The sequence below is a fragment of the Dryobates pubescens genome, chromosome 11, assembly GCF_014839835.1.
Source record: "Dryobates pubescens isolate bDryPub1 chromosome 11, bDryPub1.pri, whole genome shotgun sequence".
NCBI lineage: Eukaryota > Metazoa > Chordata > Aves > Piciformes > Picidae > Dryobates > Dryobates pubescens.
The window spans coordinates 17043595-17067745 of record NC_071622.1 but is presented as its reverse complement, the minus strand read 5'-3'; the positions used below and the strand labels follow the sequence as shown (position 1 = coordinate 17067745).

Here is a 24151-nt window from a genome sequence, read left to right as displayed (position 1 = left end):
TTGCAGAAAAGCAGGTCCTGTCCCAAAGAAAATGCTTCTTAAACTGAGAGATAAAAGAAAGATGACAAACTTCTGCTAGGACCATTTTCCCTAAACGTATCTGGAGCATTCTAAGCAAGTCTACACATGCTTTTCCAGGTAAACACAGGTATCCACTGCCTGCTGCATTAATGTACCACTACAGCATTGATACATCTTGCCCCTCAACAGGTCTCATTAGTCATAGCTCGCTATGAATCCAAGCATGGTTTCAGAGACTCTGTGTTAGGACTATCTCATCTCTACCAGGTTCTGACAGAAGACACAGCAAGATCATTGTTCATCTCAACTGTCAAACAGTAGACTTCAACTAGTCTTCAGGGTTACAGAATGTCCATTATCTCCAAGAAAGTGACAGATTTTAACCTAAACCTGTGTAATTCTACAATGAGATTTAGGTCATCATCAATATTACCTCTCCTCTAGCAACACTATATATTGCCACCATCATGTGCTCCAATCATGATTAGAATATTTCTGTACTATAAACTGCCAGGGTAGTTGTTACACAGACTATCAGCTATAAATTGCCTGTAATTCCTTCAAATGTTCTCAAGCCATTTAAGTTTCAGATATCTCACAGTAGTGCTATTTTTGCAACACTGTGCAAAAATATTTTATTTTCAATTTAAGTAGGTTTTACTGTTGTAGAAGTACTCTGTTTGTTTCAAAGGGAAAATAAGAGATTCTTCCAGAACACAAACTTGAGTATGTGTCTATGATCTATATAAAAAGCCCAGAGACGTTGTGGAGTCTCCATCTCTGGAGGCATTCAGAACTGATCTGGATATGTCACTTGGTGATTTACTCTAGAAGGGAGGTTGGACTAGAAGATCTTCAGAGGTCTCTTCCAACCCCTACCACACTCTGTGATTCTGTGTGTGTGATTTGTTCCTTTTCTCGTATCTTGCCACTGCAAGGTTCTACTTATTCAGCTGATACAGAAACATGACTGTCAGGCATTGCAACCTCCACACAATTTATGTTGGAAATTCTCCCCAATGCTAGGAGGATGAAGGAGAAAAGAGTTCATTAATTCCAGCTTTTTGGTTCAACCACGAACGTGACCACTCATTACAAGTACTGCTCCACTGCATGTATGAGTCCAAAGACAGACTGTAACCTGCCTATGCAGTTTGTGATGTAACAAACTCCTGGAAATGTCATCGCTTATTTATCTTTTCTTGAGGAAAGTTACTATAGATAAAGTAGTAATTTATAAATACTCCAAGCCACGTCAGACAGCAGTTTTGAGAAAGGAACTGGAGACCAAGAATGAGAAACAGAGTTTATGATCAAATCCAAACACATTATCTACCTAAAAAAACCCATAAGCATATGTGCACAGTGTGCTTACACACACATGAGCAGGATGGGAGGAAGAAGAGTCCATCTTGTAAAGACAGCAGCAGCAGCTCAGTTGCTCTCTACTGTCCTGCAATAACACATCACTAACTATGGGCACTTGTAGCAGATGAAAACATGAGTCCAATTTTCAGCTTCCATTTTAAATAGCAGTCAGCAAACCAAAAAAAAAAAAAGAGTGATCAGAAAAGTCATTTTAATGTTTTCCCTTTTGAACCCTTGAGCCTTTTGTGGTGGGCCTTGGCACAGCTTCAAACATCATTCCACGGAGCTCTCAAACTGAGAGCAGCTCTGACTTCCTGCACACAGCAAACAAACCTGTTTCTAAAACCAGCAAATAGTGAGGGTTTACACAGCACTTTCCAAGTCATGAGAAGTCACTGCTGCCTCTAAGGGTAGACATGCATCAAGCCATGCTCCTGCAAGCCAACAGGCTCTGCACAAACAGGCTCCTCTGGCTGACACGACTTCCTCTGACAGTTCTGGTAGGCAGAACTTGAAACAGTTGCCAAATTCAATGACCAGCAAATCCTGAGCTGGCTAAAAACAACCCAAAGACTGCAGTCCAGAGTAAACAAGATGAAAAAAAAAATAAATCCAACACGTTAGAAAAGGCTGGATTTTACGAAAGCACAGATGCTTCAAAGCACTAACAAGAAGAAGAGGGGGAACAGAGCTGTAAAGGCTCTTTAAGAAATGGAGGCTGAGGTGGCTGTTGGCTTGGTTTTTACATATGTGGCCATGTAGTGTTCATCAGTCTCGTCACTTAAGACACTGAGTGCCATTTTAGTATACATTGAACAATAGCAATTTCTGTGGAGCACACTGACAGTTTCTTGAAGGCTTAAAAAGGTCTATCGTGCTTCACTTCTGATACTCCAGCATCCCAGAAAGGGCTCTTGGGCAAGGCAGTGGGGAAAGGAAGTAACAGCAGCCTGTGAAATGACCCTCGTGAGCCAGCGCAACAACAACTGGGTGTGGGCAAGCTTTGGAAAACACCCAGGACAAAGACCTGCACCTGATGAGGGATTACAGCTTTCCAAGCAACAAATAGAAGGCATTTCTGGAGTGCATCCACCACAATGCCACTTACAACTTGACTCTGAAACCGCACAGAGCACTGGTGGAAACATCGATCCTCTGATGTGGGATCTTTCCCTGGCTCTTACAAATGATATGCAAAACACGATGAAAGGAAACTATGATAAAAAGCTGTAGTCAACAGAGTTTTGCAGGTCACCAAACTAATTTTCCACTGCTACTGCAAAGGTCCTCCTTGAAATAGTAAAGTTGTCTCTGCACAAATTCGTGAGCCATAGATCATGAAGGCATGGTAACACAGTTGATCTTGATGGGCTCAACATAACTAGAGAGCCAGCCTGCATGTAAGATTGAAGCCAACCAAGCATTGTAGAATACTGTACATACCCACCCACATGGTATCCTAAAAAAAGTCCACAGCAGCTCACATAAAAAAAATGCAGTACCAAGGTAAACACCACTTCTTGGTAATATAGGACCACGAAAGACCTACAGCCCCACTGAAATTCTTGTGGCCAAACAGCAAAAGTTGCTTTCCAAACCACTCTGGGGTCTGTCAGCTAAACACTGAGGCAGCTGGCTACGTGACTTAGGGTGTAAGACTCCAGGTGACAAAGACAACCTTTCTGAGAGACACACCCTTGTTGGCTGATTCGTGAAGCTGAATGAAATCATCCCAGACTTTCAAACTTCTCCTACACTGTAGTCTTCTTTTTAGGGTTTACCTTCTCACATTCAGAATGAGATCCTTTGCCACCAAGTTACCAGGCAGTCCTCTCATGTGAAGTCTTTAGCTCATACTTCTCCATCCCCAGAAAGGTTAAGCATCTCCACTACTTCCATCTCCTTCTCCAGACAGACTGGGCAACCTGCACCACTCTTCTCTCAAGCCATCTCACTGTGTTAGTTCATGCCACTCTTGGTTTAAAACCCCTGCATATACTTGCTTTGCCACTTGCAACTCTGCTGCTATATGGTCATTACTGCTGCTTGGCAAAAGTGGTCAGAAAGTAGAAAGCAAGAACAGAAAAATACCTTTGCAATGCTCAGATACCATCTGCACCTTGCAGAGGCACAGGGACAGGCAACCATTTTTCTTCAAAACAGAGGCCTTTGGCCTACCAGAAGTACCAAAGATAGCCTGCTGCAGCATAGGCTTTCCACTGTACCACAGTAAATGAGCAAATGGCAGACGTAATGCAGTCCGGCAAACCAAGCAACACGTTCTTTGTTGCCCAGCCTAATTCTGCACCACATATTCTGGTCAGCTCACCAGAATCATCAAATTTGTACAACCAAGCAATCTAGCAGTGCAGACTTAGTATTAATGTCAGTTAAATCTGTGGTCTTACCCAAAAGCTTAATCTCACAGAAGTAGCAAACTCTTCATTCTTGAGCCCCTTATTTGAGCACGAGTTTAGGACTGCATAGATAATGACTGTCCTAAAATAGAAAAATATTTTGCCACACAAGAATTATCCTGACTTCAGGATACACTGCAAATGTCAGGATGGAGAAACACATTATCATCTGACTCTTCCAGGCTTCCTGTCCCATTTTTACAATGTAGAGAATTTTCTTCAGAAAAATACATAAATATTTGACTTGAATAATTTTGCCCATCATTTTATCACTTTCAGGTGGGTTGGCTCAGGAGCCTGAGCTGCATCACTAGTAAATATCTGGCTATTAGACTGTTCCACAGGAACTAACAGGCATTTTAGTATCAGGTTTTCTCTCAAAGGAAAATATTTTTTATTATGGAATTGTTGCCAAGTAACACTGATGAAACAGAGGGGGAAAAGTCTGTCCAATTATTACAGCCTCAGTGACGTTACTCAAAATTATAAAGGAGTCCTTGATTTTCTTGCCTTCATTTCACAGAACACATGTTGAACATCTGTATCAGGCATAACATCTTAAAGCTATTGAGGATGAGGATGTCAATGCAAACAATAGTGAATCCACTGCCAGGAACTCTTGATTCCATGTATTCATATGTATTCAATCCTAAGTATTCACATGAGACTAATTCTAATATGCCCGTGCTCCCCATTTAGCTGTTTCAATTGTGGCTGCATGCCTGAAGCAGCTGAGAGAAATTCAAACAACAGGTATAATAAAAGAATCCTCCATTAATTTAGGACTTAAAAATAGATCCAGAGGAGTGTCTTTCATCTGAAAATAATTTTTACGTTTTTCTATGCACGTTTTCTTGGTGCAAAACCCCAGAGTGTCCACACGGCTCCCCAAAAACCAACTGTTTCTCAGAATAAGCAGCTCCATGAGAACAAGCAAATATCTCCTTTCTAAAAACTGGGAAAATGAAGCAGTGAAGATACCCAAAGCCAAAGAGAAAGTTATTGTAAGAGTTCAGTAGTTCGTGGCTTTCAGCTGAGACCCAGATCAGTACAGAAATGCACACATGCACTCACTTCCCCAGGAATATTTGATCAAATAAAACAAACAAAAAAGGCTTGCATTTTTCATGCCAAGTTCAATATAAACATTTGTGGCTATTACATGCACCCGTATTCTATTTCCTATGATAAAGCAGGGCCAACATGAATTGTGATAAAAGACACTTCTTAGAAGTACCTTCAAAAGACTGAAACCTTTGGGGTCCTTACTTGAGAAAGGGTCTTCACAGTCTCAACAAATGAGACCCCAACAGGGATTAATGAAATAAAATACAAAGAAATTCCTTGAAGATCCCAGATATGATTGCAGCATTTTACGGGATGTTCTTATACTTACCAGATTTCAACCTTAACCTTCAAGTTTGTTCAGAAAACATAATCTCAAGCATTTCCAGTCCACCTCCTCCTGCCCCTCCCCACAGTTTACAAGGAAGAAAAGAGCACTCAAACCTTAGTAATCTTTGCAGAAAAGCCTGCATATGTTACGGGAGGAACACATGCCCCTGCCATGCCCTCTCCCCACATCAGCCTCCCCTCCTTTGTTTAAAATCAGTGAATGCTTGTTGTTTGTGTATTCTACACCAGTGTCCAAGTGACTTAAATTAATGTATAAATGTATGTTTCATATTTATGAGAACCAGGATAACTGCACAAGTATGTTTAATGCATGAGCTGTCCTAGGAATTTGCTAAAGGAAGTTTACTCTTCTCCCTGCAAGTCAGGAACGTGTAATTTAGTGGCATCTAGCACAGGGCAGGTTAGAAACAAAACAAAATTCCACCTCCTCCCCCAGAGCAAGTCTTCACTTAAAGATTTTTTTTTTCAGATCTTGCATTCCACATTATTAGAAGTTCAGCCAACCTCTGAATGAATGTGTGATTTATTTTAAACATACTTTCGATGCTGCTGAGTTTAACTAATGTACTGTCAAAAAAAATAAATACTCATTTTATTCTGGAGTATGCTGGAAATAATTTATGACAAACAAATCCCTACCTTTGCTATCAGCATTTGCAGGCAACAGGAAATACCTCTGCTGGTAAATCAAACTAATGTAACTTGAAGTGATGGGTACATTCTACTTTTGTCTTAAAGGCCACTTCAACTCGGTTTTCACAATAATGGAAAAGATAACATTTGCTCTGCTTTGTTTTCCAAGTCTGATCCTATAAGTAAAATCTGATCTTTCCAAGTTGTTTACACTCTTTTGCACAACACTGTCGCCAGCAAGCCTTGCTCCAGCTTCCTGTGCATTTTTTAGACCAGCCATTTCCAAGATCTGTGGAAAACTGGTTGGGAGATGGGAGAAGGAGGCTGAGGGCTACCAATTGTGAAATATATTCTGTGCCCTATACTTTGGTATACCACAGAAGTAAGCAGAAACAACAGCTTAAGGCAAACTGCTTTCTTCTTTATGTATGTCAGAGCAGGCACAAGCAGCCTATTTCTACTAGACAACAACTATTTTTATTCAAAGCCAAATATTTAATTCTTCTATTGTTCTGTCAACATGATCAGACAGTGGCACAGCCTGCAACCTCACACATGCACGGCTCTAGCACATGCTGAGTGAGCACAGAACTGCAGAAGCTGCACTGTTACACAAACAGCCCTCAGAGCATCAAACCAGAGGGAAATTTGGTTTTACGTAAATGCAAACTTAGTACATTCATTCTGGTGTCTCAGGAGGTACAAGCTCCAGCTGTAGCTTCATTCCATCCCCAGGCACCGTTTAGTAACTAAGAAGTTACAAGTTTCCACTATACCATGCCCTTACTGCAATGGAATTAAAGGTTCTTGGGTGATGAGAGGGGTGACAAATACATAGCAGAATGAGGTATTCACAACGCACTCCTCAATCTGATTACCCAATGCCTAACAAAGTAAAAATGCTTTTAAAAGCAAACAACCCCCAAACCAAACATAAAATCTGTTCCTCACTCCCAGCTCCCCCAAAAAAACACCAAAAAAACCCTGAAGATGGCCTGACATTTTTTTATTACAGGCAGCCAATGAGATGCCTGTTGGAAAAACAGTAAAATGACTTTTTCATTGTACACTAGACAATTCAGATGGTGCATATACTCAAAATGAACACAACAGCTGAAGTTTCACAGATGCATACCATACATATTGAGCTGGATGCTACAAACCCAGCAAGGCTGTTACTGAGGTTAATAGAAAGACATCGATTATGGCCTAGAGTATATGTCTTTATTTAAATCACTATGAAAGACCCCACAAACAGTTCTTTCAGCACAGATTTAGACCCTCTAAACTTCTGCCTGCTAGATCATCATCTTTGTTCTGTCATTAAAAATTCTGCTAATTGTGTACACACACATTGCTCTCACAGGAGGCAGTACTAAGGATTTGTGTGTGTAATACTTAAAGAACATGAACCAAGAAACTGCATTTTCATGGCATGTCATGGTTTCTTTTTACTTTGGCACTTTGTTTGGATGTAATTTGAAAGTAAACAACAATAGCACACAACTTAGTATCAAAAAATTTTCTTCCTGTGCTGTTGCTTTTGGAGCAGTTAAAGTTCTTGCCACTCCCTCCAAAAGCAGTATATATAAATAAGTAATTAGACTGTACTTAAGTACTACCATAGTCTGCAAGACTTGCTTTCTGTACTGCAGCCCCCCTCAGTGAAGCATTAATGATACATTACAGGTCTAAAGGAATCTGAAGTTAACTATTTGTTTATAGTGGCCATGGCAGGGATTCAAAGGTATTCATGTTAATTTACAACACATTTAGGTAAACGATCTGCTTTTGAAGACAGCCAATTCTGTAGCCCTCTTGTAGGTTTCAATCTGTTTCTTATTTCCTTTGCCCACACCATCGCCTTTTTTAAAGTATACTTCATGGTTGTGAAAGGTGGTGGAGCGAGTGGCTGGGGATGGAAGCAGTTTACTCATATGACAGGCAAAGCATGGGTGGACAGAATCCACGCAAGCTGCACGTCTCTTTGTAGTCTTTCTGGTCACAATCCAGAAATAAAACTTTATTCAGCACATGACTGTAGAACATTTATAGATACACTTGTAGACAGGGATCTGAATGAAAACTAATTTTCCCTTTACCTCTCTTTCGTGATGACCAAGACCCTCATCAGGATTTCTGAGATTGAGGACATGGACTTCTTGTGGCAGGCCTGTTGTGCCTCGGCTTGCGCAGCCAGATAAGACTGTAAAACTCTCCAATAAGGCATGGACTGGGTGCGAATTGTTAACAGGTGATAAGACACAGTCACTCCAAGGCACAGGACCTGCAGAGGTAGACACAGATGCACATCATTTGGAGAAAAAAAAAAAAAAGGCAATACATAGATCACACTTGTCAAACAATGAACACCCTTTCAGTCACAAAACCTTTTTAGTTCAGTTCTCTCCAGAAGTCTAAATTTAAAGTATGAATTCCAAAATTGAGGCCAGTCTTGTCTTTAGCAGTGAGAATAAAAGAGAAAGAAAGCCAAAAAGGACTCAAAGTGAGAAAAACAAAGCAGTGATGATAGTGGTTTGTCTTAGATGTGAATTAAGTCAAACATTATGTCCAAGCACTGAAAAATACAATCACGTATATGGAACAATGAAAGGTTAATCTCTAATATAATGGTAATTACATCAGGAAGGATTTGGGCAAATTGAATTTGTTGCTTTTGAAGCAGCACTGATTTATAGTGAACATCATTCAAATACGTGGTACAGAACAGCAGACATCTGTCACATGATAAAATGAAATGTTTGTTTACCGAGTCTATTTTGTGTCTGACAGCAATTATCTACACTGATAACAGATATCTAGTCCAAAACCAAGTGTACACCCTTTCAAATAATCACCACAGCATGACGTAGTGCCATACTCTTATACAGTGCATGAGATAGTGTGATGTGATACAAGAAGATAGCACAAAAGCTGAAACATATGGAGCAATTTACATTTAAACTGTATCTCAGGAAACTAAAGCAAGACAAATATTTATCAAAAAGCAGCCCTGCCGTTCCAAAACAGCTCAACCCCACCCCTCACAGTAACAGATACAGTATAGTTTTAATTCAGAGTGTCACAGGAGAATGTAATTGATGTAACCCCTAATTTGCACCAAAGTCACTCAGATAAGAGTTAGACTCGCACCAATCAGTCAGTGCAGATGCTGCAAGGCATAAAAAAATAAAAAAGAAATAAGCTAGAAGCATGATTTATTTTCTTTTCCCTTCTCCCCCGAGACTGTACATCTGCAACTGAAGTACAGTGCTTCTTTTGGAAAAAGTTCAAAATGAAAGAAAATCCCCAACTGGTCGAATGGCAGAGCTATGTTTGGTTTTGTGAAGTTTATCCCCAGCTATGGTAGCACTATAGCTCACTTGACTGTGGCATATACCTTTAATTATATTAGCACTGACATACATTTTGCTGGTTAAAAAGACAATTCATTCAAAATACTCTTAGCAGCTAGACATTTAGAAGTCCTCTAGAAAGGCTATCTTAAAACAAATTTTACCTGGAAAAAGCAAAGCCCCTACGCACAGGCAGATTTCCGCAGCGCCTCTAGCTGTGCGTGCCTCATCCTGCCAAAGGGGCCATTCCTGAAACCCACTGGTGCACAGTACATGTCTTACCAGCTCCCACAGAACAGGAGTATTTGTTAAAGGCAATGCTCAAGGCATAAATTATGCATGCCTGTGCTTGGGGTACAAACAAACTTTCTGCTCTCTATATGAGGAACTTGGTAGCAAGTACTGATCCCCTGGTTAGAGGATTTGAGAGAGTTATTTGTTTCTTTTTGTAATCTGTTTTAAAGATCGGGTATACAAAATTGAACCAGTCCAAGCAAAGATACTCAAAAAGAAGGTGGGGGAAGGGGGGAGGAGAGGGAAATCAACAAGGCTTGTCATGGCTCTGGGCAACTTGATCTAGTAAGGATGCCCCTGCTTACTACAGTGGGGGTTGTACTAGATGACCCATCCATCCCAAACCAATCTATGGTGCTATGATAGAGTTGCCCTATTTCACAGCTGAAGAAATATTTAGAATTTGTAACAAAAATGTAACCAGCAGGAAGACCTCACTTTCCTGATATTAAAGTACAGATCAGAGAACCTACCAATCAATCAGGGCAGCCACTCATGTGCAAGTGCTGCAGTAAGCCATGTTATACAACCTGCACAAAAATGCATTTCTAAACTCCACGAGCACTTCTAGGGCTTTGGTACAAACTGAAAGCCATGAAGTCCTTGGTCATTATTTGCTTCTTGCAGAACAGAATGGTGCTGCCATTTATTATGATGCTTCTATCATAAACACACACAAACAAGAACAAGGTGCAAGACTCTTAAGATGGAAACTGAGTGAGTTACATAAATGTGTGCTTTCCTCACCAAAGGTTCAGGAGAAAGCTAATACTTCCCTCTCAGGAGATGAATTCCCTTGTGAATATCTACTTCTGTGCAGCACATCTACCAGTTTTCCCCTCCAGCCTTCATCTGGTCTTTATTCTGTACAAATTTGCCACATTAGAGGAAAACACATCTGGATTTTCCCCTCACTTCCTACAAGGACTCATTCAATGAAGAATATAGTGATTGGTTCATTCAGGCTGGCTGTAACTGCCTCCCTCAACAGCACCTCAAGCATGCACTAAGAAAGCCCTTCTTTCAAGGCCACCTGTTCTGCTCGAGGAGCAGGATGGAAATGCTCCCAGAGGGAGCACAAGTTCACATCCTGGATAACCATGTACAACTGAGCTTACCTGCACAGCAAAGGAAAGACCAAAGCATGCCCACTCTGCCTGCACCATGTCCCAGATCTCCTGAGGAAACCTCATCACCCTAGTGGCAACAGGCTGTACTAGTTTTAAGCAGAAATTACTGGCATAGGCCCACTCTGCTGTCAGTTGAGCTGCATGGCATTGAAATGCACACTGGCTTGCACCCTGCCAACCTGCAGCACACCACTTCTGTCAGATCTGTTTTGAGATCTGTCTTTGTGCACAGAGTTGCTTTATGCCACTTAGTATTAGAAGTCAATGTTTCGGGGGGCTACTGCATTTGGCAGAGCAGCTTTCAGACCAGTCTCTTAAGTTGACTGTGATAAACTCTTGAAATCTGAAGTGAAGATCAGAGTGTAGTCTGGCTCCACTGCATTCAGACCACATATTGGCCATTGGAATGTGCTGCCCAGGGAGGTGGTGGAGTCACCATCCCTGGAGGTGTTCAAGAGGGGACTGGACGGGGCACTTGAAGCCATGGTTTAGTTAGTCCTGAGGTGTTGGGCGATAGGTTGATGATCTCTGAGGTCTTTTCCAACCTTACTGATTCTATGATTCTATGACTGCCCACATACAAGGAATGACAGTGGGGTAAACAACAGATGAGATATTCTGGATGCTGAATTTTTGCAGTTTCACATAGGTGTAGCTGTGTCCTGGGACCATCCTACCCTTCCTAGGAACCCAAGACTTTGTGGTCATTATTTCTCTTAAATGTGCTGATACTACCAAGCAGCAAACTTCATGCACAGACATGTGCATATTTGCCCAACCACTAAATTTGGTGTAGTGCCATTCCCAGCATATATTTGCTCACCTGGAGAAACAAGCAAAGAGAAAACTTATTTCTAGATCACAAAATCCACCAATGCTCAGCCTCTACATGGCACAAGAAAGTTCTTTCTGCTGCCTTCTCTCCATTTATGCTGTATTCTGGTTTACTTTTACAGTGCACACATCCCAGCACTGCTGGGCTATTTGCTAAACATTGATTAACAACATTTCTTTCCAGCACTTCCTACTGTACCTGCAGATTTGTCTCAGTCAAAAGCAAGGAAGTGCCACTCTGAGGCACTGTCAATCCAGTGGGAGTAGTGAGAGCTTTCCACTGTCCAAATTAGCTTTTCTCACTCTTCTTTGCTCTCTCACAGACCCCTCTTTCTTTAGCTTCCTTCCTTCCTGACACCTTTCTCTGATTGGAAAGCTAGTTACTTTCCTCAGGTAGCTTAAATCCTATAAAATGCATATTTACCACTCTGAAAACAAACAAACAGAAAGCTCCATGATGCCACTAATCTGATTGCCACCTACATACCAGCTGCTTATAGTTGAAAGACAACATGAAACCACAGCTTCACCCTGCCTGGGCTTTACTGTTCTACTGCTCTGCCCAAACACCAACACTGGTCTCTGATAGCTGCCCACTCCAGGCCCACAGGGCACTCCTGTTGACCTCACCTGAATCAGCAATACTGACATCCTGCCAAAATTTACTATCATTACTGCTTAAAGCACAGGTCATCCAGTTAACACAGACTGCCTCAAAAGCTCCAAATATGCACAGATACTCTCTTGTACCTTATCCCCAGCAAACTGGCACTTTAAGAGCCAAAAGTATCTTCCATTTTATACATCCTAGTATGGCTACAAGCTTTTAGCGCTGTCTCAGCTGAGAACGTATTTGGAGCACGCATCCATTTAAATTTGTTATTAAATCCTGGCTCATACCACAATCAAATTCTAGTTGCTTTATATATCTAGAGAATTGTTTAGTATTCAATTGTTTTCCACTTCCCATTAATAGGAATATTTTAAAGGTAACCTTAATGCAGACCCAACCTTTACTGATACTAACATCTGGAACATATTCAATGCAATTTCACCATTCTTGTTTCCCATACCATCCACACTACTAACGAGTAACATGTTTTGCTGTAAGAAAGTAGCAGAAATGGGAGTAAGACACTAAAGGCAATAATACAACAACTTGATATCAATTCATAACTTTGATGGATATTATTCAAATAGTAAAGACTAATATGCTTTCTGTTGTATTTCCATGGAGATTTCTATAGTGTTGTCAGCTGAAGAGTGTGACTAGCTCCTGCAAATTGTGTGAATCTGTGCTGGGGGTTTCACAGCACGTTAGCATGGTTCCCATACACCACACCACAGGATGCAAGGCACACCAATGGGATACAACACTCCTTAGGAAGACAGATTTGTTCCAATTGATTTCTGAGTGAGCAAATTACACAAGTCTGATTATTACAGATGAAGACAAAAAATTCAAAATCCAGACTTGAGAAACACCAGGGATCTCTGTGCTGTCAGGTACAAAGTAATACAAATTACTGCAGATCCTACAAGAATTCATCACTTAATAAACCAAAAAAGCATGTCTTAGAGGAAATTAACTATCCAACTATCAGTATGCCCAAGTGACAGACTTTAACCTTCTCCAAAGCAACTTTGTTAATTTAAGGCTTTTGTTTGTTTGTTTGTTTTTATATCAGCTAGTGACAATGATGACTGGAACAAAACAGAAGTGAAGAGACAGGGACCTCAAACCTACTTTAAAATGACAACAGCATTCTGTAAAATCAGAAAGTGAGAGCCTTTTTCTCTTGAACTGAAAAGCTTATGATTCACTGCAAAGCACTTGAGCAGACTTAGTAATAACTCCTTTCTATAAGCTTCACCACTCATTTCTAAAGACACAGATGCAAGGGTGAAGAGCTGTTGTTCCACATGGAGTAACTGTTACCACCCACACAACTTTCTTCTCATAAAGAGTTTCTCATTAAGGTAAGCATTAATACCATAAAAATTATACTAAATAAGAACCTACAGAGAGAAGTGATGCTTTTCACCAAAAGAGAAAATACAAGACAAGGAAAATTATAAGGCTTGGTAATAACAATTAGATTCCTTCTTGCACACCCTTCAGAGAAGATCATCCAGGAAGCTAAATTCCTGGTGATTCAAATGATGTAGAAGATAATGGACAACCACTACCATTAATATAAGTGGCAGCTTTTACTACAGATGACCATGAAAAAACAGCTTTGTACCCCTAAGCAAGCGCTTGTGTAAGACAGCCCTGCTCAGGATCAGTCAATTCTGGCAAGCAGCCTTAAGTCCTGAGACATGGAAAAGACAAAAAGAGATGATAGAAGTACCACAGTTGCTTTGTGATGACAGACAACAGCACATGCAAAACTGAAGCATTTCCACCATGATCAACAATAAGAAGAAGCTGGACTCTCCAAGGTTCTTCCTGGATTATGTGATTTTCCTCTCTTACTAAGTGTGATCACCATAAGAAAGATGCAGGGGAAAGAACCAAGATATTGGAAGGAATATTTGTACATTAAACATTCATACTGGCAAGCAGGAAATCCCAAACAGAATCATAAAATTGTCAAGGTTGGAAGGGAGCTCAAGGATCATCTAGTTCCAGCCCTCCCGCCATGGGCAGGGACACCTCACACTAGATCAGGTTGCTCAGAGCCCCATCTAGGCTGGCCTTAAAAACCTCCAGGCGTGGGGCTTCTACCACCTCCCTGGGCAACCTGTTCCAGGGTCTCACCAGTAATCAGTATCACTAAGGTTGGAAGAGACCTCAAAGATCATCGAGTCCAACCTGTCACCACAGACCTCATGACTAGAGTAGGGAGGACACTAGTGCCCACTGCAGGCTTGAACTCACGACCTTCCCCATTAAAGGTCTTATGTGCTACCAACTGAGCCACACCACCCTCATGGGGAAGAGCTTCTTCCTAACATCTAACCTGAATCTATCCATTTCTAGTTTTGCATCATTCCCCCTAGTCCTGTCACTACCTGACAACCTAAAATGTCCCTCACCAGCTTTCCTGTAGACCCCCTTAAGATACTGGAAGGCCAGAACAGCACAAATGTGTTGACTTTCATTTAAATAAACTCAGAAAGCACCATTTCTGTTTTTCATGTCAAAGAAGTGAAAACAAATTAGTCCACTGATGTTGAAGAAACAGTTGCTGAGTTTTTCTCAAGTAAATCATTGCACCTTAACAACCTTAATGGATGATACAAATGCATCCTTCAGTTTCCATCACTGTTAATGGATTTCCTTCAGCACCATGATTGTACAAAGAGGAAGAAATGAACAAACAAACTAACTCTAAAAACATTCAAACATTTTGTTGTGAAAGTCTCTTTTCCCCAGAGATAGCCTACAAATTGTCTCACATTTATCCCTCTTTACTGTAGAAAGGATGGGAAGTTGCATGGAAACAATGAATGGAAGTGCACTTTTTATCAGACAACGACAGGAAGCATTCTGCTTGGTTTACATGAAAGCTCTGTATTGGAGCCAAAAAGTAAAAAAAAAAGTCTATAAAACTTAAATGCCTCATTAGAGTAAAAATAACTAAAACAAGTTTCAAAACCATTGTATTTTTAATAAATCAGTATGGAAAGATGACAGAGAAGGAAATACCAGACTTGACAAAATCAGTTTCAGGAGGCAAAGGGAGAGAGTCGTACCTACTGTCACAATCAGCCACACAGAATTCATGCATCACCACAAAGCATGCACAAAAATGCACATGTAAACATAAGCATAGACTACTGAGGTCTGGTCTATCTAAGAAAACAAGTCTTTTCAGAGTCTTTCATCAAAATATTACCATTTAATCTGCAAATAGAATCACAGAGTGGTTTGGGTTGGAAGGGATCTTCAGAGGCCACCTAAATCCACCCCCACCGCATGCTTATGGGTACGCTTTGAAAGTGCTGCTGTAAGTTCTAAAGCTTTCAAACCAACACAGGAAGAAGTGTTGGTATCCCATCTCAGGCAGCATCACTAGGTATAGCAAAAGGCACCAAAACACACAGTGATAGTAAGACTGTAGACCATACTCACTAGATGGGGGCAGGAGTGGGAATTCTTTGGTGTGGGATTTTTTCATTTATTTATTTCTTGCCTTTTTTTTTTTTTCCCCTCCCTTTTTTTTCCTTTCCTGATTAGGGTTTTCTTCCCCTTTGGTTGTGACTGTCTGAAGCCCTTCTGTGCTGACTTACAGGTGCTTCACTCTAGCATGAAACTTAATAAGCCTTCCTCTCCCTAATCTCAGCTAGCAAGTCAGGAACATGATTTTATACTAAAATAGGGAACATCTGCTAAGTGCTGAATTTGAGGAAGATCTGATAAAGATGCCGCTGGCCACAGAGCTGGAACAAGAGCAGCAGCTTTGAAACATGAGATTTGAATGCTGTCAGCCAGCCAGCCCAAGACATGCTGGGGCTGCCTTTCCCACCTTTACAAACAGATTGAAAAATGCTCATCAGTGGACAGGCTTCTTAATAAAATGAAGAAATGTTGCTCTGCTACTCAGACTTCCAGCTGTGGCAGTTGTCGACTTGTTTCAGTCCCATCAAATGCAGAGGACTTCAGAAGCAGCAAAAGCCAAAAGAAGGAAACAATCTGGGGGAGAGATGGCTCCATAACTGAAAGAGCACCAGCCCTTTCCTAATTAAAAACAAGATTACAAGTTCAGTTGAAGGCTGAATTCCTGTAACTGACCCTTTAAGGATGAGTTCGCTATCACTAAACGTCTCACTGCACAAACCTTGAAAACTGATCCATGTCAAGTGCTTAAGCACAATAAATCTTCCCTCCTCAAACCACTTAAGAGTTTCAATCTTGCCTTGAAAAGTGTTTAAAAAAAAAAAAAAAAGAAAATATGGCAAAACCTACTATTCTCTTCCCCAGACCCAATTCAGTTAAGCGACTCTGCTCAGCTTCTGTTGTTGGATCAGCAAGGAAATGACTTCTGGAATATGCTCTGGTATAGGTTATCTCTTTAGACTTGTGAATTTTGTTATCAGGATTGGTTTTAACTGGGAAGGGTATTGTGCCCAAAATTCTTTAATGCTCTGTACCTAAAGCACAGAAGAAAACAGCAGGTTGTCCCCATTGCTGAGGAATGGTAAAGTCCTGAATTCTAGGATGGTATCTCCTTGAACAGAGGAACTATGTCCACACTTCCCTATCTGAAAGCAATGAAACTAAATGCTGGCCAATGTTTTTCCGAGTTCATCAAGGTACCTCAGACAAGTTGGCTGGATCAGGCTGGTGCTGGAGAGAATTCAAGCCACAGCCAAATCTCCATTGAGGGCTATAAACATAATAGGGCAGTGCTCCTAGACCTATAGAGTTTTCTAAAATTCACATGCCATGATTTTTTAAACACTATTTAAAATACTTATTACTAAATATTCAGTTCCTTGCTACATGACAACGCCAGCTACAAGGTGAAACTCACTCTGCAGAAAGGCAACACTGCTTCATACCAGAAGATAGGAGCCCTTATGCCAGGGAATGGCACAGGTAGATAAATGAGAACATGCATCACTTTAGCCATGCACTGGGGTGAAGCCCCGAGACTGGGCAGCAGCTAGACACTGTGCCTTGGTACCCAGATTATTTGAATCTTGCTAGAAAGTATCAGCTCAAGTGCAGGACAGGCCCCCGGGCGCCAGATGTCTAGCTAGCACCTAGGGCACGAATCTGCGCCTCAAGCACATGGGGTGTCGCACCATCCACATGTGACTATGGGGACAGGTTCAAATGAACACTTCTCTCATGGGATGGCAGATCTGACAAATCTACACATACACAGCTAATTCTAAATACTGAAACTTAAAGCTGCAAGTTTACATGGCAGGATGAATCACACAACATCTCACACCCAAAAACAGGGTGTTTGACTCCCTCCATGTCTCTTCTTCCCACCAACACTTCCCAGCTAACTTATGCCTGTTTTGATGCTCATCAAACCTGCCCTCCTCAGGAACTGGTTCAATTCACTGTTGACAGGAAACTAAACCATCAATAAATACAATAAGCAGGTTTCCACTGGTCTTTGATGCACTGAATGGCACAGAGGAAGGCTTGAAGAACACCTAGGCTGGCCTCCACCAAAGCAGTAACCTGCACCTTCATCCCCCCTGTGGATAGCATGGAGCCACGAGACTTCATTATGCTCTTGGAACCAGAGCCTGAATGTGAAAAGACCTTCCTAGAAAAAGATACTGCTGATTTTAGAAAATATGCTGACTGTGCAAATACATTTCTCTTCCAGTCCATGAACAGTGACACAAACTACCACTTTCCAAAAGCTCCTTGTGCATTTTCATTTTGACTAAATCTCTCCGTAATAGAGAACACAGATAATCACAATTTATCAACTGCTCTGGTAACAAAAAAGGCTTCATGCAATACCTAAATTCTACATACACCTATTCTCCAAAGCTATTTGACCTTATGCTGACAAAATTTCTGTGGAAATGAGAACAATCACACTTAAGTCATATAAATGTGTTTGTTCCACATTTGAAGAGCATGCAGAAAATTGGGATTTTAAGATAAAACCTTTTCCTGAAGCAATTTCATTTACTTTCCTCAGCATTACTGAAGTCACCATTTATAGTGACAGAACACTGCAGTCATGACACAAGGTCTCTTAAAATTGCTTCTCTAATTAGCATTCCCAAACATCCACTATTAATACTTCAGAAGGAAAGCATGCCTAGGGCTATCCCTTTTTAAATGGTAACCAAGCCATATTCCAGTACACTCCTCCTCATCTTCACTTTCTGTGTTAAACATCTAGATCATCTTCTAGCTGTAAAAGAAGATGTTGAAAAAGGACAGAGCAGACTATTTTCTGATAGTCTTGGGTAGCCTGTGTCCAGCTCTGGAGTCCCTATTACAAGAGGGATATGGACATGCTGGAACATGTCCAGAGAAGGGCCACGAGGGCGATCAGAGGGCTGGAGCACCTCTCCTATGAGGACAGACTGAAAGAGTTGGGGCTGTTCAGGCTGGAGAAGAGAAGGCTCCGAGGTGACCTAATTGTGGCCTTCCAGTATCTGAAGGGGGCCTACAAGAAGGCTGGGGAGGGACTTCTCAGGATATCAGGTAGTGATAGGACTAGGGGGAATGGAATGAAGCTGGAGGTGGGGAGATTCAAGCTGGATGTGAGGAGGAAGTTCTTCACCATGAGAGTGGTGAAGCGCTGGAATGGGTTGTCCAGGGAGGTGGTTGGGCCCCTGTCCCTGGAGGTGTTTAAGACCAGGCTGGATGAGGCTCTGTCCAGCCTAATCTAGTGTGGAGTGTCCCTGCCCATAGCAGGGGGGTTGGAACTAGATGATCCTTGTGGTCCCTTCCAACCATGACTGATACTATGATCTAACTCAGGATGTCACTTTCAGAGACTGAATCTTACAGAATGCCCAAGTGACCAAATGTAGCTCAAAGTGGGATCAAAACATGTTGTTTTTAAGACTTGCACACATTTCAAAGTCTGCATCCATTCTGCCCAGCTGGTTGGTTGGGTCATGCCAAAATGGCCATGTGCTGCCAGGTACTTATATTAAAAACACCAGCCTCTTCAGTACGGAGAGATGATCAGTCATAACCATGACACAGAGCTGGGAACCAGAAACTCTGAATCATCAACATGGAATTTGAATGACAAAATTCAAATCCTTTTCCATTACCAGTTTTCATTATGCAGGATGATTTTATATACAGCTTGTTGTCTCAAAAAAGGAGAAGCTTTCTGTAGGAGGAAAAGCACCTCTAATTCAGACCTGCTATGAAACCACCTAATCTTGAACAACTCTGTAGTCTTTAATCATAAAAATGACTTCTTAAAAATAAAAATCAAACAAAAAAATTGCCACAATAAAAAAACAACAACAACAACAACAAAAAGGCACAAAACCCCCCACCAAAACATCTCATCAATTCCATCAACAGGTTTGTTTGCTGGGCCTAATATCTGTTGAGTTCAAGCACATGTTTTTTTCCTCAGCTTCTGCTGCTGCTTCTATAAAACTGTCAATATTCAGACAATTAAATGACAAGATCTGCTATTCAAGCCAGCTAATTTGGGATTGTAACTATGAAAACCAGAAACTGTCTTTTGTTTTTTCCTCCCAAAATTGTAAGAATTGAACTTTGTCCTCTTAATAGGGCTGACTCAACAGGATTAGTGGAATGTAAGTGCAGAGGTTAAGTGGCCCAAGAAATCCCTGTTTTGAACCTCCACACAAAAAGGCTGACCAAAAGCAACAGAAACAGGACCTGAACATTAACAAGATCACTGGTTACACCACGCTCTGAAAACAGGCTCTGTTTAGAGTGTGATGTTACATATTAAACTTAGTTGATAATTCAATACTGAAGTGTGGAAAAATAACCAACAAAGCCTCCATTAGTCTACAGGCCGTTCCATCACAGCTTGGTCTTGTCATCATCACAGTTAACTTGAGGGGGGGAAGTAATCACATAGTTGTTACAAAGGAGACAGAATCAGACCAGGAGAATTATAAAAACAAACTCTGATTTATTTACAACTAGATTTGTTCACCTTCCAATATAATAAAATTTATAGGCTTGGTCTTCGGTTGAGAATTTGTGTTACAAGTGGTCAGATCATAAATTACTTGAATTTCATAAATTACTTGAGTTTCAGAGTAATTTGGAAAGATGAACCAAAACTCACCGCACCCTCACTTATAAAAGAAAGATCTCCCAGGGGGCCCAGAAATATACTCACAAATGCCGGTTTACAGAAAGGGTGACATTCCTTTAAGTACCCTTTTCAGCAGAGAGATTCTCCTCACTGCTAGTAGCTGCTTTCCACGTGGAGTGAGAGAACACACAGGAAACCAGGCGGGTAACTCTCATAAGCACCCTGGTTTTCGACCCAAATTCAAGTTTGAACTTGTGGTCGTGGTCATTAGAAGGCATTCAAGCCGACAAAAGGAGGTACCAGAAGAGAGATAAAGATCGATGCCCGGCCAAGACCCTTAGCTTGCTTCCCTGCGAGGGAAGCCTCTCCCTCACCCTCAGCCCGCCGGGTGTCTTATAGGGGTCTTAATCGAGACTGCTACAATAGTTAAACACACTTAAATGGAAGAGAAACTGATGCTGGGAGTAAGCCGTCACACAACATCTGGCCAGGGTATCACTGTACCACATGCCCTGCTTGATCTTCTGCCCCACTGAACAGCAGTCCAGCCATGAAACACAGTAGCAGCCACAAACAGATCAGAGATTCACAAACTCCACAGAAAATGAAATTAAACCCAAAATCTCAGAATTATTTAAGGAAAATTGATTCTAGGAAGATTATTTCTTTCCTTCACAGTCTTTGCCTTCTACTGTAGGCTTCAACTCAAGAAACTTTTGTCTTCTGCGAGTTGTCCTTGCAACCTAAAATTAAATTTCAGGCCCCTCATGCCTAGGCACAATAGAGAGAAACCTATAAGGAGCATTACAACCCCGAAGAACTTATTCTTTTCTTATAACCAAAATTAGTTGCAAGTTAACAGGTAAGTGTACAGTGCAGATCTGTTAATGAAAAGCTAACTGGAGACTGTGTGAGAATTTCAATACCTCTTTCATTCTTCCAAACAGTGAGATTCTGGGGGAGTTCCATTTTTCTTTTTTAAAAATGAGAAACCTTGGGTTTTAGTAGTCTGCTCCACTAAAATGAAGTCTGAAGACTGAAGGTCACTACCCAACCATGGTCATTTTCTCATTATATGGCCTAATTCTGTAATGTGTTTTCTTTTGGGATGTGATAATTAGCTTGGTGCTTCTTTGTTATTAGCAAGCTTGAAGATACTGCAATCTTTTCAGGAAATGGCAAATCACTTTGGAAAGTTGTGTGCAGGAAGAGTCAGAGTTACAATCCTAGATCTGACAATTTCATGATCTCCGCTTCCCAAAGGAATCTGCTCCTGGATCCCCGCTTTTAGGAAAACAGCTCTAAAAGAGTATGAGTACCAAGAAACTGTAATATTCTGGTGAGGAATATCTCAATGTACACGTTCAGAAAATGAAAATGCATTCTAAAGCCACAAAATCCACAGAGAGACCATGTGCTTCCCTTTCCACAGAGGATACAAATCATGGTAATATACTTGCAGCTTAATCAAGTTAGGGCCAGCAAGTATGCATACTGTAACAACAGCCAAGTCCCCAAATCATTACCTTAAACCCAGCACACATGGTGAACACTTTAGCAGCACATACCACCTTCAGCTCCCATCGAAATCTGCAGATTCTTGTGGGGATGCTGGGGGTTTTTTATTATCTCATAAGGTCAAGCTCTTAGTCCTTAATCAGGCCAAAATCCAGATGAGGTCCATGGGAGATTTGCCAGAGAATAGACTAAATGGAGAGTGAGAAAGGATGACTCTAAACAACTTGGGAGCAAATTTTTATACAGACCAGAGAGCATGCATATTGTACGCCTGATTCATAGGGAATAATTTAGCTCATGCAGATGGCAGCCACATGTAACAAGATGTGACCGTATATACCCTATACTCGTGCCTCCTCTTCACTGAAAAGAGAAAGGCTCATCACTGCACAGACGTGATTTCAATTACCTCAAATACAACTTTGACAGAAGGAGTTCAGTAATGAGATTTTCAGAACTCTTAAAGAATAAAAATTCAGCTGTAAAATAAAACACTTACTAACTAATACCCTTGAGGTTCTTCTCCACCACCCAGACCTCCACCAGAAATTAAGCAAATCCCACACCAAAACATACTCATTCTCAATGAACTAATAAAATTACTCACTTCAGAAATATTTCTGAAAGGTTATCTGCAATTTCATCCAGAACTCTTAAATTATTTACTAACTAATGTCTCTCTTTCCATTTCCATTGAGGTAAAGTTTTGTTTTAGGAGTTTCTTACTAAATGCTACCACTCACTCATCTTTCTAAGAAACAAGTCACTCCCTGCTCGCTGTACCTCTTCTCCCTCTCCAAAATGGTTTTTTCCTCTTGGACATCCTTCTGCTCACTTCTTCCTTTACTAAGCACAAGCCCCTTCTTTAATCCTATTCTATTTTCCCTGATATAGTTCTGACAAGAGTTCTGCAAGAGTTAACTAAGCCCACATTTTGTTAATGTACTGACCAGCTGCTTGCTAGCTGTTACCAAAAAGAGCAAGCACATCAGCAGTTAACTGTTAAATGCATTTTCAAAAACATTAAGTTGAAAACAATTCAAATCTTGGGTAAGTGCACAGCATATACTCCCAGGCAAGCATTAGACATAAAAGGAGAACTGAGATGGCCTCCATATGAAATCACAATGGCTTTTCCTCAATCATCTGTTAACTTCTTTATTTTTTGGGGGGGCAGGGGAGGAGTTTGGGAAAGGAGTTTTAACTCAGGAAATAAGTCATTTGTGCCCAATGCTAATACAACATTTAAAAGGCATATATCATGGCATCACTGCTGCCTGGAAAAAACCAAAAGGTCTCAGGGAACCTCAGAGCCAATTCAGGTTTCACAAAATGTTCACATCATACACACATCAAGCACTTCCCTTGTGGAGACCCCACAGGTCTCCACCTCCCTTTATGGCTAAGGGTTCAACTCCTGTTTAAGGGCCTGCCTGAAGAAGGCAAGAGCACAAAACCTCAGGATGCTCCTTCTTGAACAAACACACACAACTTCAGAAGGAAAAAGATTGCAGGTAGATTCTGTAAAAACTAACCACAAATTAAGTGTGAAAGCCTGTGGATGTTCGCGCTGTAAGATCACAGAAGTTTCCTTAACAGAAGAAAAAGGAGGCAGATACCTCAGTGACCTTTCCTTCCCAATGAAATGGCAAACCAGCAGCTTAGCCCTGCATGTGGGGTTAAGGGCTGAGACTTTCAAAGTGACTTGGCAACACTTAGAACAGCGTAACTTCGTTTTCAAGTACAACCAGTAAAGGATAGCACTGTTATGAACACAGTCACAATATCCTGGAACTTACTAGATGTAAAATAACTTTGCAGTGCAGTCAGCAGTTTGTGGGGCCTCATATACACTTTGTAAGCTTTGAAACAGTCCCTCAGAAAGGGCATTACGTCAGTAACATCTCTTCCTGCTTAACTTTAGAGGTGTACGTAAAAGCTACTGAGTCAGCACTTGGTAGTGGCAACTCGTACAGTAAAAATCTGGCTTGCTGGAATTTGTAACGGCCTGCAGGTGACCACTGCTATGCATCTCACATACCTTTTTTTTTTTTTTTTAAATGAATTATTTTTGTAGGAAAAGAACCAAAACACCTAACATCCAAATGACCCATTTCAACATATCCATAACTAGGGCATAACATCAGGGTTTGATTTTGAGGAAAAAACCCAAGAGCTAGGGATTGGATTTCTCAGCTGACAAAAACTGGAAATTAAATAGATACAGCACCCAGTTAAGTTACTATGCTCTTTATATATGTATTTGTTTCACAGCATTTAGATAAGCCAAGAAAGCTTATCTAAAGCTAAAAAGGCTTTCACTTGCTAGCACTGTAGCAAAATGCAGTGAGTGTGAGGAGTTGCAGCTAAACGTACAGAAAAGGAGTTTCAACACTTTACTGCATGATGGTGCAGTTCCTTTCCATAATGTACTGTATTATCACTGTTGGAAACTGCAAGTT

The 24151-nt window shown here is 41.0% G+C and overlaps 1 protein-coding gene across 3 annotated transcripts in view; it reads right to left on the bottom strand.

Moving 5' to 3' along the window:
- The window catches only part of TGFBR3 (transforming growth factor beta receptor 3), a 109976-nt gene that overhangs the window by 59409 nt on the left and 26416 nt on the right, over window positions 1–24151 (bottom strand). For all 3 annotated transcript variants that reach the window (XM_054165158.1, XM_054165160.1, XM_054165159.1), the window contains exon 3: window positions 7958–8142. In XM_054165158.1, the coding sequence (XP_054021133.1) occupies window positions 7958–8142 (185 nt within the window). The remainder of the gene's footprint in view (window positions 1–7957; window positions 8143–24151) is intronic.